Source organism: Aspergillus heteromorphus (assembly GCF_003184545.1).
Source record: "Aspergillus heteromorphus CBS 117.55 chromosome Unknown BO70scaffold_23, whole genome shotgun sequence".
NCBI classification, from domain to species: Eukaryota; Fungi; Ascomycota; class Eurotiomycetes; order Eurotiales; family Aspergillaceae; genus Aspergillus; species Aspergillus heteromorphus.
The window spans coordinates 514947-529255 of NW_020290428.1; the positions used below are offsets into that span (position 1 = coordinate 514947).

General features: G+C 57.8%; 4 protein-coding genes across 4 annotated transcripts; 2 read left to right on the plus strand and 2 right to left on the minus strand.

The window, feature by feature from the left end:
* Positions 1–70: 70 nt before the first annotated feature.
* On the minus strand, positions 71–7555 carry BO70DRAFT_319684 (uncharacterized protein). Its single transcript, XM_025540446.1, has 4 exons — positions 5809–7555; positions 4905–5747; positions 3228–3939; positions 71–3181 (listed from the first exon to the last, which is right to left on the minus strand). The coding sequence occupies exons 1-4, from the start codon at positions 7297–7299 to the stop codon at positions 417–419; spliced, it is 5811 nt and encodes a 1936-aa protein (XP_025397096.1). The 5' UTR covers positions 7300–7555; the 3' UTR covers positions 71–416.
* Positions 7556–9741: 2186 nt separating this feature from the next.
* Positions 9742–11717, plus strand: BO70DRAFT_364422 (putative GATA transcription factor (AreB)). The gene is made up of 3 exons (XM_025543804.1): positions 9742–9945; positions 10268–10456; positions 10559–11717. The coding sequence occupies exons 1-3, from the start codon at positions 9880–9882 to the stop codon at positions 11285–11287; spliced, it is 984 nt and encodes a 327-aa protein (XP_025397097.1). The 5' UTR covers positions 9742–9879; the 3' UTR covers positions 11288–11717.
* Positions 11718–11789: 72 nt separating this feature from the next.
* BO70DRAFT_364424 (uncharacterized protein) lies at positions 11790–12251 on the plus strand. Its single transcript, XM_025543805.1, has one exon. It carries the CDS (start codon positions 11998–12000, stop codon positions 12160–12162), a length of 165 nt encoding a protein of 54 aa, XP_025397098.1. The 5' UTR covers positions 11790–11997; the 3' UTR covers positions 12163–12251.
* Positions 12252–12757: 506 nt separating this feature from the next.
* On the minus strand, positions 12758–14076 carry BO70DRAFT_364426 (uncharacterized protein). Its single transcript, XM_025543806.1, has one exon. The coding sequence runs from the start codon at positions 13835–13837 to the stop codon at positions 13073–13075; it is 765 nt and encodes a 254-aa protein (XP_025397099.1). The 5' UTR covers positions 13838–14076; the 3' UTR covers positions 12758–13072.
* Positions 14077–14309: the final 233 nt, after the last annotated feature.

Consider the following 14309-nt stretch of genomic DNA (forward strand, 5'->3'; position numbering starts at 1 on the left):
TGATATGCAGGTACAGGAATATCATGACTTGGGTTGTCTTATGCTTCAGTTGTTTGTATGCTTCAGCTATGTGATATGCTCAGCTAACCGTAATGCATCAGCTGTACATGATGTGATGCTCAGCTATGCGTGATCCATAATATGATATGCCAGCTATGTTCCATAAATGCGAGCTCTGCCAGCTGCCAGCCATGCCAGCGCATAAATCCCGATCTAAACCACCTATACTCTATACCATCCATCCATAGATCATGCCAATGAAAACGAGATGAAACCAACCAACGCCTGGGTATCAAAAGCACCTCCTTCCATTTCCTTCCCTTCTTATCCCGTCCCGTCCCATCTTCCTGTCCTTCCCTTCCGTTCCCCCCCTTCTATTCTCCTGACCAACCCCGATATTTCATTCAAGTAACCATCTACTTGAACAACCCCCTATACTCCCTCATCCTCTGCTCTTGAACCTCCCTCTTATCCAACTTGCCGCGGTTGAGACTCAAATCCGCGAGCTGCTGCTTCTTCTTGGCCAACTCGAAGATCTTCTCCTCAATACTCCCCCGCATAATATACTGCACGGTGGTCACCTCCCTGGTCTGCCCGATGCGATGCACGCGGTCGATGGCCTGCGCCACCGCAGCTGGATTATACTGCGGCTCCATGATATACACACGGGACGCGGATGTGAGATTCAGCCCGACACCGCCGGCGCCGATGGTCGCAAGCAGGACGGTGATGTCGTCGTTGCGGTGGAATTCGTCCAGCGCTTTGTGGCGCGCGGCGAGGGTCATGGTGCCGTCCAGCCGGGTGAAGCCGGGCAGGTGGTTGTCGCGGAGGGCGATCTCGATCAGATCGAGGTGGGAAGTCCAAGCGGAGAAGACGACAGATTTGATGGGGGGGCCGGAGTGCGATTTGCTTTCCTCGGCGGCGTCGAGGAGTTGCGAGATCAGGGCGCGGGTCTTGGTGTGGGGACCTTCATATTCGCCGAGGGTTTTGGCGTGGCGTCGGCTTTGTTTGGCGTGCGCTTGGTCGACCACGTAGTCTTGTAGGCCGCCGGTAGTGATGGTGGAGTAAGAGGCAGGGATCCAGCCGTCGCAGACTTGGCATTTGATGTCGTGGGATGGACCGGGGCTGTCGAAGGCTTGTTTCCAGCTGGAGAAGCAGTCTGGGCAGAGGACGTCGAAGCAGGGGAGGACGATGGCCATGGGGTTTGTTCGGTCGGTGGTGCCGTTGTCGGAGGATGGCTCTTCGAGGCGCTTTTCGCATAAGGCGCAGGAGTCTGCGGATGACTCTTGCATGAGGATGAACATCTCGTAGGCTTTCTTGTCGGTTGCCCCGGAGTCGCCCCCGCCTTCTTCTAGATCGATCGCGTCGTGCACGCTCATCCCCTTGATGCGCTTGCGGTCGTCCGGCTCGAGGAGCTCCTTGCCGTGCGCGCTGATCTGCCGGAGGATCATCATCGCTTTCAGGATGTGGTGGTACATCCGACCTTTCATCTTGGACTTCTCCTCGCCGGCGATCACCCGCATCATCACGTTGGACTCCTTCCGGAAGAACTCGTGCAGCTGGCTCTCTTTCTCCGTGAATGTGAGCATGATGATCTTGTCCTGTCGCGCAGGCAGATCGATCTTGTCTTTCACCCGGCGGAGCGTGAACGAGTCGACGAGCACGCGGAGGCTGGCTAGAACTGAGGCGTCCCCGGTTTTGAACCGACTGAGGATGTGCATCCCGAATCGCCCGCGGTCGTCGTATGGGAAGAGTCCGAGGAACTTGGTCACGGAGAGGAGGTCGTCCAGCCGGTTCTGGATCGGCGTGCCCGTGACGGACCATCGACGCTGTGAGTTCAGCTTGAAGATGGCCTGTGTCTGCGCCGCGCTCTGCTCGCGGATCGTGTGCGCCTCGTCGAGGACAATCCGGAACATGTTCATCTTGGTCAGCACGCTGACGCCGCGTTTCGCCCCCCGCCCGGATAATTCGCTGAGGATGATACTGTAGGTTGTGACCACCAAGTCGTATTGGGACAGTTCATCCACGTCGTTGGTGCGCGACGAGCCGTGGAAGACGTAGTATGAGATGGCATCTTCCTGGAGATGCTCCTTGATCTGGCCGACCCAGTTGTTGACCGCGCTGAGGGGCGCCACCAGCAGCGTTGTCTTCGTGTTGCGAATGCCCGGCAGGCTGCGCACCAGATCCGGGTCGGGGATCATGTCCGCCCACAGACGCGCATCGTCCAGCGAGGACACGACCAGCGACAGGATGCTCAAGGTCTTGCCCAGACCCATCATATCGGCCAACAGTCCGCCCAGACTCTGCGGTGGCTCTTCGTCAAGCACCGTGCCACTGATGATCTCGCGGTAGCGTCTTTTGCCATTGGTATGGGAGTCCATCCGCCACAAAGAGTTATTATCTGCCTCGTTGGTCCCGAACTTGCGCGGCTTCTCCTTCTCCGTCATGAACCACAGCGCCTGCTTCTGGTGGCGAAGCAGCGGAGTGGTCAGGCCAGAAGGAGGCTCCATCTCCGGTAGGTTGTCTGCACTCTGGAGCTGGTCGAACATCTTCATCACCGCATCGTTGACTTCTTCTGCCGTCCGCACTTCATAGTTAACCCCTATCCTCCCCCTCGCAGCCACTGCCGGCAGGAACGCCGTCTGAGCCCGTCGCCTCTCCGCGTGGGGATTGAGCACCGGCACGCCCTGCTCCACGGAGAACGGCGACCCCAACCACACATTGTTCTGCCCGAGGTGCTTCCCGACACGTTCCGCGTCCTTCCGCAGGCCGTACAGGTTGACCGACGCCCGGTAGGCATGCGAGCACGGCGCCCAGGGCCACTCGTCATCCTGTCGTTTCCGGACATCCAACCGAACTGTAATACTCACCCGCAACACCGGCGAGTCGAGCAGCGGGACGATCACTGCGGCTGTCTTCCCATCGACGACCCCGAATATCTTTCCATGGGGATCTGACACCTCGATCCGGGTGTTCTGGCCCGCCCGTCGGTGCACCCCGAGCTTGATGGAAGGCCAGTCGTGCGTCGAGTCGCCGAAGATCGTCTGCGCAGACGGCTTCGGGACCAAGGAGGCGTGGATCATAGCATTGTCGATCTTTCCGTAACACACCTTCTGTAGACTGAGGTTGTTCGACCCGGTGACCTGCACCTCGTCGTCATCGGTGGCGGCTGCCGACACATCTGCACCCGTTAGCCCGTGGTTCCACCCGCAAGGCCATGATCCTACCAGTAGTCAAATCGACAATGTCATGCACGGCAGGCGAATCCGACTTGGAACGGTCCTTCATCCATTCCCCCAGCCCGGTATTGCCCGCGCCGGCGAACTTCCTCGCGGTCGCGGGCTTCTGATCTTCGCCCTCGAGCTTTATCTTCTTGTAGGGTTGATGCGCGCGCTCCTCGACCCCGAACATGTTCTCGAGGAGGCTGCCATGGCGCACGTCGTCGAGCTGCTCGGAACCCCGCTTCCCATCGCGTCGGTCCTCGAACTGCGCACTCGTAAACTCGACATCGAGCGAACTGCCGTCGTGCTGGGGCGACGAGCTGGCGGTGTCCGGGGCGATGGAGGAACGGGTGGACTGGGACTGCGACTGCGACCTCGACTGGGCCTTGGGGCTGGCTTTCTGCGGGGGCTGGCGACGTCGCGGGCTGAGGAGACGGTGGGCGGCTGCGGCGGTGCCGGCGGGGGCGGCGGACGGGGAGGAATCCTGCTGGGCGGGACCTGGGATGGGGATACGTGAGTGTTCCGTGTCTGAGCCGGTCGGGTCATCGGGAGGGGAAGGGTCGCGCAGGGCGGAGGGGAAAAAGCAGAGGGGATCAGGATCACCGCGATCATCCTGGTCCTGACCCTCCTGATCTTGGGGTCCATCGGGCAAGGCGCTGAGAGGGTCCCACTGCGATGTGGGTTCCGGGGAATTACCATTGTCCTGCAGTCGCTGTTTCTTGTAGCCCCGCGGGTCCAGGAGCATGGCGGCGTGTGAGGCCATGCTTGCGTCGAGGCCGGATGCAGGTGGCCGCAACACCTGGCGAGCTGTGGCTGGCGTAAACAAGACGAATCAAGGGCGAGAGAAGCGATGACCAAGGAAAGGGAGGCACATCTAGCAGGTGGAGGTGGAGGTGGAGGTGGAGAGATCGGGTCGGGGTCTCGAACGAGGGCGTGCGTGCGTCGGTGCGGGCGGCGGGTGTTCAAGTGGAGGCGGAGTCGAGGCAGCGAGGCAGTTGAGCGGGAGGATGGGCTCAGATCTCCTCCATGGTATGGTGGAGAGGGTGAGGGAGAGGGGAAGGGAGGAGAGGGAGAGATGATGGGGAGTTGAAGATGAGATGAGGAGAGGGAGAGAGAGAAGCAGCCGAGAGATAAGATCGCGGACGTCACAGCATCATCCACTCTCCACTTACACTGTCCTGTGTCCTATACTCGGGAGGTACCAAGTACATAAAAGATAATCTATGGATGTCTTCGATGTATGTCCTCAGGTACAAAGATCGATCGATTATCTGCAGATCCAGTAGTGAGGCGAAAGTCACGAGTCCAGTCACGAGTCAGTGAGGCTCTCTCTTTGGTGTGCAGTGCTCCGTAGGATCTACTCGTAGTACTCGTAGTTCTCGTCATCCTCGGTCCACTGCCATATCCAAGTAGAGGGTCGCATCGTCTTGATTTATTAGCAGGCACAAAACTATATACTAGCGCATTATGTATAGTGTATCCTCGAAGATCAACTTCCATTTCTATGACCTAACCCATCCAAAATTTTCCAGCAGGGCCACACCCTGCACAAGAACTCCGCATGCCAGGTTATCATGATACACGCTAAATGATGAAGAAGAGAAAGGAACGGACGGACGCAAGAGCAAGCCGACATGCTCGTACGACGTAGAGAAAGACCCCCGGTTAACACCAGGTAAACACGGGATTCTTGCTCTTCACGGCCTCCAGTCGCTCGACGATCACCTTGCGCTGGTTGCCTTCCATCCCCTCGGCCGCCGCGTATCCGAGATCGCCCTCAAGGTCGTCGCTGCTGAAGATCAGATGCGCCTGTCCCCGCGCGCTCGACAGCGAGCTGTGCTTCTGGTGCCGGCCCGGCCGCGGCGGCAACGTCGCCCAGCTCCGGTCCAGGCGCCCGTGGCTCACGTCGTCGAAGCTATCGCGGCCGTACCGATAGTCGCCCATCGTGGCCGGGCTACCGGACTGCGCCCTCGCGTGTCCCGACGAGGACCCGCGCCCGCGCGACAGCTCGAACCGATTCGGGTTGGGCAGTTCGTTCGGGGGCGAGTGCAGCCCCAGCAGGTCCACGTCGGGCCCGGTGCCCAGCGACATGGCCGCCCCGATGTCCATCTCCTCGTTGTCCGGATCGTAACGGGCGTGTTTGTCGTAATGTTCGTAGCTCTTCACCTTGCGTTTTTGCGCATCGGTCGACGGCCCGCGCAGGGGGATGGCCACCGGCACGTCCACCAGGTCGTCCCACACGCACACCCGCGTCCGGCGCGTCAGCTCCAGCGGGCCATGGTCCGCATGCTTCAGCGTCTCGACCACGTTCCACGCCTGGCCCTTCATGACCGCAATCTGCCGCGCAAACATGCTCTCCTTGAAGTCCGAGTCTTGCGAGAACACCCGCCGGAGCGCCATCTGCGTGCCGCTCCACCACGCGGACGAGGTCAGGAGCGGCAGGAAGTGGTCGCGGGTTTTCTGCGAGAACGGCTGGCCGATGAGGGAGACGGGCAGGAACAGCCAGCCGAAGGGGAAGCTTCGCCACTGGGGAGGGGATTAGTAGACATTCTCTAGACATTCTCTTTCGCAATTGCGAGGCACTTACCGCATCAGGATGCTTCCACGGCCACGATAAACTGTTGTCGATGGCGCCGATCTGGATGGATGCCTGGGGCTCAGTCGCGTTCAAAGGGGTCCCCGTGCGACTGACGGCCACCATCTCGTGTCGGCGGTACGGGCGGGCGGCGGTCGGCGTACCGTTCGAGTTGACTGACACTGGGCGCGCAGGCGGCATGTCCTCATCGTCCTCCGGCCGAGGGGCCTCATTTGGCTTGGGCGGGTCCGCGACGATGGACACTTCCTCCGTGTTCCAGTCGATCTTGATCATCCAGTTGTCCAGGCCACGGTCCGTGTTCCGCATGATGTAGTCGAGGATCACGAGCTTCTCCAGTTCTTCCCGGAACGACTGCTTCAGCGCCTCCGTCCAGTAGAACCGCCGTTCCCGGGCCTCCTCCCGGGGCGACGGGGTGCGGGCCTGACCGTTATCTTCCTCTTCATCTTCGTCTTCGGATTGGACGCCCGAGGGCCGACACGACTCGCTCCACGGCCGCTTCTTGCGCTTCGGGGCGTCCTCGGCCCGGAAGCCGGTGTTGGTCTGATCCGGCCAGGGGTGGTCGCGCAGAAACAGGTTCGCGTCCTTGTAGCCCTTCAGAAAGACCTGGAAGCTGCCCGCCTTGTGGGGGAGCGGCCGCTTGTGCATCCACGCCTTTCTGCGGTCCCAGAAGTCGTAGAAGAACGACTTGGACGACAGCCAGACAATATCGGTGTAGGGGACGAGATTGGTGCGCAGGCGCGAGTCGAGCACGTAGGCAGCGGCCTCCGAGACGTAGGACAGGTTGGGGATCAGGCACGCCCGTCCGAAAAAGCAGGGGAACAGGTTGCGATGGATCCATTTGGTCCATTTGGGGTTCCGCGAGGCATACGGCTCTTCGTCCTTGGGCTTGAAGACGCCCACCACTTTCCCGTCGCCATTGCGGGCAAAGTAACTGCCGGAGCTGCCCTGGGAGATCATCCGCGGGTGGACGCCCAGCTCAATAGCCACCCGGACACTCTCCACGACCTCCTCGAACTCGTCTCGGGCCCTGCGCGCGGCTCCCTCGACCTCGTCCGACTCGAGCTCCTCGGCGGTGATCGGGTGGACGCCGTCGGGGGCCTGAAAAACGGAGTGGTAGATCTCCAGCTTCTCCTCCTCGAGGGTCTTGCCCTTGACGCGGTTGATCTTGAACTTGGAGGCGATCTCCTCGGCCCACCGCTCGAGGCGCGCGTTGATGGCCTTGATGTCCACGCCGGAATTCCTCCGCCCTCGGCGATATTGTCCACTGTGTCTGCGTCGAGGCTCGGGCGGCGAGGACAGGCCGGCGGCCTGCATCTGGGCTCGGGAGGAGATGGGGGCATATCGGGGGGCGGACTGGGATATCGTGGCGGAGGCTTGCTGCAGGTCCTCGTCGTCTGAATAATCGTACAGGTCATTGGTGCGTTCTTCCTCCTCCTGGGCCAACCGGGCGTAGCCCGATGTTGCGGGTCGGTTCTTGGGCATTATGAATGGGAATCGGGAGTGGGGGTGAGAATGGGAAATCTATAGGTCTTGGAAACGGCAAATCGGGAGGCAACCAGCACTGGAATTATAGGAATTAACGGAGCATGAATGGGAGGAGAAAGGGCGTGACAAGACTCAAGCCATATCCGACCACGACGGAGCAGAGAGAAAGAGTCGTAGTCCCCGACAGGTAAAGTGGGGAGGGCGAGGGAGGGAGAGGAGGAGAGGGCGAGGGAGAGGGAGGAGAGAGTTGGAGTTGGGAGGTGAGGGTTGTGGTGCCGTTACAGCGCCGCTGTCATCTTGAAGAAGGCCAACACGGCAGTGGCTGCTGCTGCATTCACTAGGCAGTAGTAGCACTCCGTACATCGACCGGCTTTACCGTGACCGTACCGCCAAGCCGCCTCTCGACCGGGCCAGATTGGCAGAGGATGGCGGTCAGGGTCCGGAGCGGCCACTGTCCCGTACCGTACGGTACGGCACCGCCACGGATGGCCGTATCTGGCCGTATCGCCGTCTGGGTCCACCGGAGCTTCAGAGCCCCTGAATGTGGCCTGCGATGATGATCAGAAATGGCACGAGAAGCGTTTGCTGGGTCTGAATGGATCCGGTGGCAGGCGCCGGACCAAGGCTGCTGCTACCCGGTCGACTCTATCAGACTATCGCACTATCTACGGGGCACGGGGCCATCGGGCAATGACCTTGAAGTCGACTCCCCCGTGTGGTTTCTTCCGCCCTACACGGGAGGACAGGACGTTTCTACTAATAGCAACTGACTGGACCCTTCTTCCCTCTTCGTAAATAACGATAATCGTCCAGCTCGTCAGCGGCGTCATGATTGAACCGTGCAGGGTCGGAAAGCGGTTTCATCCAGTGCCTCCAGTCCCCAGGGCCCACGCGTCCCCGGCATCGTGGCCGGAGATAGGGTTCGTCCTCGATCATAATAGGATTGTGCCCGCAATCTAAGACACGATCACGATCACAATCGTTGAGGCGACGGCACCGAGTGCAGTGCAGTAACACGATGTATTCCCGACAGACCCGTCCATCGGGGCCACAGGCAGGGTCTGAATGCGCGCCAATCATTTCGGAAGGGTGGGATGCGATCATCCTGAGCAGCATCCAACCCAACCCCATCCCAACCCCAACCCCGTGATGATGCGATACCCCCAGCGCTAGCGATCCAGGCGTCCAGACCATGGGAGGGCTAAATGAAACCAATGGAGGGCGCAATCAAAGCCGGAGAGCCATCCCAGCCTGGTGCGAAAGGGGCATGCAGGGGCGCGACAACAACATTGCGAGGATTCATTCCAGGCCTCGGCGACACACATACTATTAGATAGGCGCATAAACCAAAAAAAAAAAACCGCTCGGGCAGGTAGGGTAGAGAAGAGAAGAGTGAATATGAAGGAGAAGCGATAAGGGCATTCTCAGGACTGATTTCTATCCACGACCCGGACCAGCCAAGATTTCGATAAATAATCGATAGCCTCCGGAGACACGCGATAGCAGCCCCGATAATCTATCAACCCTCCATCTTCTTCCTTCTCTTCCTCTCGGCCATCTGCTCTCCTGCTCTTCTCTTTTGGCTCACTTCACTGCTCCCCCCTCCACCCCCCTATCCCCTCAATTAGTTTCCCTCCTCTTCCTTTTTGTCGCTCTTTCCACTGTCGTCCCTCGGATCGACTCGCGTCCTATCTCGCTGACACCCTCATCGAGATCTTTCGCTCCTTCCACTCGGCCCCTGGAGTCCATTGACCCGACAAAAGCGACCCTCAAAACAAAGAAAGCAAAAGCAAAAAAAAAGACAAAATTAAAATAAAATAAAAAAGGTTCGAGCGAAAGACTAACGAGCGTTGGATCTTCACTGGTGCAAAAGAACCAGACGGCATTCCATCTCATTCCTCCCTTTTTTACGTGGCTGGTCCTCTTCCCAACGGCACGAACCTGTCCTCCCTCAGCGTCGTGTACCACTCCCGGAAACGACGGCATCCTCGTCCTTGAACCCCTTCGATTCGGTCAACTGGGGCCGGATTTTTAGCTCGTTCCTCCCGACAACCTCCACGGTGGCTTCACTCCTCTTCCGGGCGTCGCCCATCGACCCAGCCCTCCGTCCGCCGTCGCCCTCCAACGCGCCGGCCCAGGAGCCCACCTACAAGCACACCTCGTCGTCCGTTGACAGCCAGTCGGGATCGCGTCAGTCGACGTCGGACGCTGCCGCGGGGGCCTCGTCGGCATCGTCGCAGTACTCGAGCACGCTTGCGGAGTCGAGTGCGCTGGATAAATACAACCACAGTCCCGGCAGCAGCAACGGCAGCAGCGCCTTCCCCAGCTCGTTGGGGCCGTCTCTGCCTGGACTCTCTGCCCTGGCCTCGGTCGCGTCGGCGCCCACTTCCAACCTGCGGTATGTGCCTGGCAGATCTTGCAGATCCGGTGTGGTGGAGGGACGGAACAGACCGGGGATGATGGGAGTCACGAGAGAATCTTGTGCAGCCCGTTATCACTAGGGATTGTCTACATGTTTATCTGTTCTTGCTGACGTCTTACGTGTGCAGAGCCTCGAGTAGCAATGCGCAGCCCAGCATGGCCAATATGACATACGCGACATCGTCTCCGGCTGCCACGACGGGTGGACAAGGCAATAACCCTGTAAGTGCTAAGGACTACTGTGTGCTGGGGATGAGCTTATCGTCGGGGGAGGGGAAGGTGGATGGGCGAGAGAGAAGAAGAATTCTGCTTGTTATCAGCCGCCGGTGGTGGCCTTGGCGCCGCACGACGTGCGCCTTATCGCTGGCCGCCCATCAAATCTCTCCCGATCTTATCACCCCCCAGCGCTCTTTCCCTCCCTCACTATCAGCCCAGCCCCATTCCTCCCATCTTCCTCCTCCCCCCTCTGCCTCCTTCGCATGATTCCCCTCCTCCCCACACCATGGCGACCACGATAACTGATCAGAAACGTCCCCAATTACAGCCCGTCTGCCAGAATTGCGGCACCTCCACCACGCCTCTCTGGCGCAGGGACGAACTCGGCTCCGTCCTCTGCAACGCCTGTGGCTTGTTCCTGAAACTACATGGGAGGCCCCGTCCGATAAGCCTCAAGACCGATGTTATCAAGAGTCGCAACCGCGTCAAGACCGCTGGTCAGGGCCCCAAGCGGAAGGTGAGCCCTCGCCCCCGAAAATTTTTCCTGTCCTCGATCGCTGCCCGGGTGAGATCCGGGTGAGAGATAACGGTCGCTAACGTGTGCCTCACACTTGATCAGTCCGGCGGTGCGATCGATACAAATGGCATGTCCGCCTCGAGGTCAGAAGCCGGGACTCCGCCGCTGGGGTCGCATGGATACCGTCGCGCGTCGCGGAAGACGTCACCGGGCCATTCCGACCGATCCAACTCGCCGGTTTCCCGGACGGAAACGCCTGGCCTCCCCCCGATGCAACAACCACACCTCCCCCCGCAACACAATTCGAATATCGCGCCCCAGCACATGTTCGACAGCGTCACGATCGGGGACCACGGGCTGAATGCGCCGAGCTCGCTCCCCTCGGTGCAGCCTCGGCAGCCGTCGCCCACGTCGACGTCGGCGGCGGTGGACCGCCATCTCGAGTCCCCACAGACATACGAGGGCCTGCTGGCGGCCAACACATCGCTGAAGACGCGGGTGAGCGAGCTAGAGTTCATCAACGAGCTCTTCCGGGGGCGGGTCACGGAGCTCGAGCAGAGCGGCGCGACCGCGCGGCGGTCCGAGATGATCGTGCGTGACTCGGAGGTCCGTCTGCGGCGGTCCCTGGAAGATGCCCAACGGCGTGAGGACGATCTCAAGCGGCGCGTGTCGGAGCTGGAGCGGCAGCTGGCGGAGCAGCCCGGCCACAGCCACGGCGCGGGCACTGACAGCCCGGGCGAGCCGCTGGCCAAGCGGATGCGACTGTCTGACGTGGTAGAGCAGGCCGAGCAGCCGTCGGTGTCGCCGACGAAATCGCCCCGGAGCGTCTAAGCGTCGAGGGAGCGTCGGGGCCTAGATAGGCGCGTTCGTAAACAAGGCGCAGCCGCGTGCGTGCTGAGTTCTCAGTTCACCGATCTTCCCCGGTCTCTTTGATACCCTACGAGTTTTGTCATTGGCTGGCTGTACATCGGATACCTAATATACTCTCACTCTCCATCTTCCTCTTCTCCCTCCCTCCCTCTCTCCCTCCCTCTCGTGCCTCCTCCCTCCACCTCCGATGAGACCAGCCCCTCGCAAACCAGAAAAGCAAAAGGACCTGTAAAGGGCTACTCGTGTTTAGTAATTCGTGTTTATTATTCCCGTGAATCTACTTGCTTTTGATCTAGCCGGTTTCTTAATTTGCAACCATCAATCATCAATCTACCTTTCATCCGATCCTATCTTCATCATACATGCAAGCGATAAGGACAGAGCAGAATAAGGTAGAAAGAATGTTGCTACTAGCAGGGAAGGGGTAGTCCCGTCCGTCCAGCCCTGCCCTGCCCTGCCCTGCCTTGCTTACTCTGCTTACTCTGCCTATCCTAGCAAGTTACGGAGTAGTGTGAGTTAGATACCCAAGAGTCCTACTAGCAGGTATTAGTAGTAGGTAGTGGTAACCCAACCACCCGTCAACCCGAATCCGAACACCCTTATCATATCACATCCTATCATATCGTGTCCTATCCTATCAGCCCGCCCTTATCAAGCATGCATGTTTATCAATGTTCAAGTTCATGTTTGTTTGCCTCGTCATCGGGGTTCATTCGCACCTCACATCCCCCCCATTGAATCTCACCTCATCGTCTACCCTCATTGGTGGCCTTGTTTTCTTTGGGGTCACTGCCCTCTTTTTTTACCTCGGGTTTGCGGCGTCGACTAACCGATGATGTTCCGTAGCTGTGATTCTATCTACTTCGGATTGGTTGCTGACTCCGGGTTTCCGACGGTCTGTTGTTGCTGTTGTTTTTGGGGAGTGGGGGCTGGATGGATGTTATCTAGACCATGTATATATGTTTGGGGGAGACCCTAGATAAATACTGTTTTCCCCGCTTGAGATGAGGTGCGTGCTGGGTTTGTTGACCCATTCTGGGTTCGTTTTAGAGTGAACCCTACTTACTTACCTACTTCGTACTTTACCTTTACTCGGTTATCTGTTTACTACCGAGGCACTTAGGTAGGTAGGTAGGTGCTTGCTTGTTATCTCTATCCTCTTTTTTTTTTCAACTTTGGAGGTTCTGTACTAGACTATGTATATGGGTAGGTGCCTTTCCTTGATTACGAAATGTAGATCAGCAGGGGTGCTGAAACGATCGAGTGTCTGTCTCTTCTACTATCTATCTAGTAGACTGTCCAAGTCATGTCTACGTATCTATCTATCTGATTATGCATGCTTACCTCACCTCACCTCATTATCCTTAGCTTTACCTACTATGGATCTATCACCACACACACTGAAACACACGCGTACTGTATTAATGATATATCGCATCGCGGACGAAGTACTATGAACTGGACCAGCCTGATCGAGGAAGTCCTGCGATCACCTCCAAAGTCCTCGGAGAATTGCTGAGACTGCACAGATATTAGACAGCCTGTGACCGACCGATCAAAACATGGAAGATGAGAGGCTAACAGACACAAGCACACCCCAGTTCTTTATTCATCGATATAGGCTTTTTGTTATGAGAATGCAGACCGAAAATATTCGACTACTTGACGATAGGGTTGTAACTCCCAATTTGATACATCAATAAACCATAGTACCATCTATAATGAGAAACGAGCGGTCTAGCTGGACTACAGGGTCCAGTTCCCTTCTTCGGCTGCAAGCATCCCCAGATACCACATGCCCATCAGTACAGTGAGTTGACCATGGCCTCCGGCTGTCCAGGGGATAGCCACAGAGACGGCTAGACGGCCGTTTCTATCGAGACGTTTGACTGCAACCAACTCGGTGTTGGTAAGTACAAAGCCATGTCGCGCGTTGTGCTGGTCCATATAGAATTTCACCTGCGACAAGACCTGTTTGTATTGGTCTTGGACGGCGGGGATCGGCGAATGCCGGAAGTCAGAACGCCATTTCCACGAGACCTTGATGTCTCCTGGGGCTCGGTTCGTGCTGTCGGCGTAGGTGCCCCCGAGGATAACGAAGGCAGTATCTGGTCGAAACTGGTCGATGAACGCTGCCGACCCTCCGCCGTCAAATGTGATAGGCACAAGGCTGAGTTGCTGAAGCCGGGGTGCGAGCTCCTCGAACCCAGCTCGAAGTGCGCGCCTGACGCGGGGTAGAAGCAGCTCGGCAAATCGAAGATGAAAGTGAGGTTCATCCCTGATGGCAGCAGGAGGAGATCTGAAGGGGTCGGATGCGATTTGCTTTGCATTCAAAATGCCGCCGTATCGTTGGATGATCGTCGCATAGCTGAACTCTGCCCAATCAACAACCTGAGTAATATCTGCGGCACCATAGCGGGGATTCGTTGTATTCCGCGATGGGGCTACACCCTGAAGAGGGATTGTCGGGAGGGCAATAGAGAGATACTGCAGAAGGGACTGGTTGTTCATGTTGTGATGGTACGGTACCACGCCCAATGATTATTTATAGCTTAAGAGTAATTGCTGCAAATGATGAGTACTCCCTTTGGTAACCAATAGTCGAGATGGGCAAAAAGAATATAGATGGAGAAATGATATGGAAGATTTGGGAAAAGACTCACACTTAAATACATGGTGTGAGTCCTTTTCCAGGACCGCCCGGATATCTGATGGGGAAGCCATGGCGAGATTTTGGATATAATTGATTGGGTGTGATGGCATTATACTAAGCGCTCTCCCTTCGAGTACATCTCGTGGCACGGACAGAGTGAAAGAAAGCGGTTACTGAAACCCCGAGCAAACTTTGGAAATAGGGAATGTGGTGGATCTAGTGGTTCAAGAGGTCTTGACAGCAAGCGGTTGCTGAAACCCTGGATCATATCCGAGCGTTAGTAGCTTATATAATCAGGCTATTATTAACCCGGGGACTCCGTCCGTCCGT

Coding starts and splice junctions, on each gene's coding strand:
- BO70DRAFT_319684 (XM_025540446.1), bottom strand. CDS start 7,299: ATGCCCAAGAACCGACCCGCAACATCGGGCTACGCCCGGTTGGCCCAG. Junction 5,748..5,808: donor CGTGGAAGCATCCTGATGCG/GTAAGTGCCTCG, acceptor TCCCCTCCCCAG/TGGCGAAGCTTCCCCTTCGG. Junction 3,940..4,904: donor CCGTGAAGAGCAAGAATCCC/GTGTTTACCTGG, acceptor CGGGGCTACAAG/AAACAGCGACTGCAGGACAA.
- BO70DRAFT_364422 (XM_025543804.1), top strand. CDS start 9,880: ATGGCCAATATGACATACGCGACATCGTCTCCGGCTGCCACGACGGGT. Junction 9,946..10,267: donor GTGGACAAGGCAATAACCCT/GTAAGTGCTAAG, acceptor CCCCAATTACAG/CCCGTCTGCCAGAATTGCGG. Junction 10,457..10,558: donor GTCAGGGCCCCAAGCGGAAG/GTGAGCCCTCGC, acceptor ACACTTGATCAG/TCCGGCGGTGCGATCGATAC.
- BO70DRAFT_364424 (XM_025543805.1), top strand. CDS start 11,998: ATGTTCAAGTTCATGTTTGTTTGCCTCGTCATCGGGGTTCATTCGCAC.
- BO70DRAFT_364426 (XM_025543806.1), bottom strand. CDS start 13,837: ATGAACAACCAGTCCCTTCTGCAGTATCTCTCTATTGCCCTCCCGACA.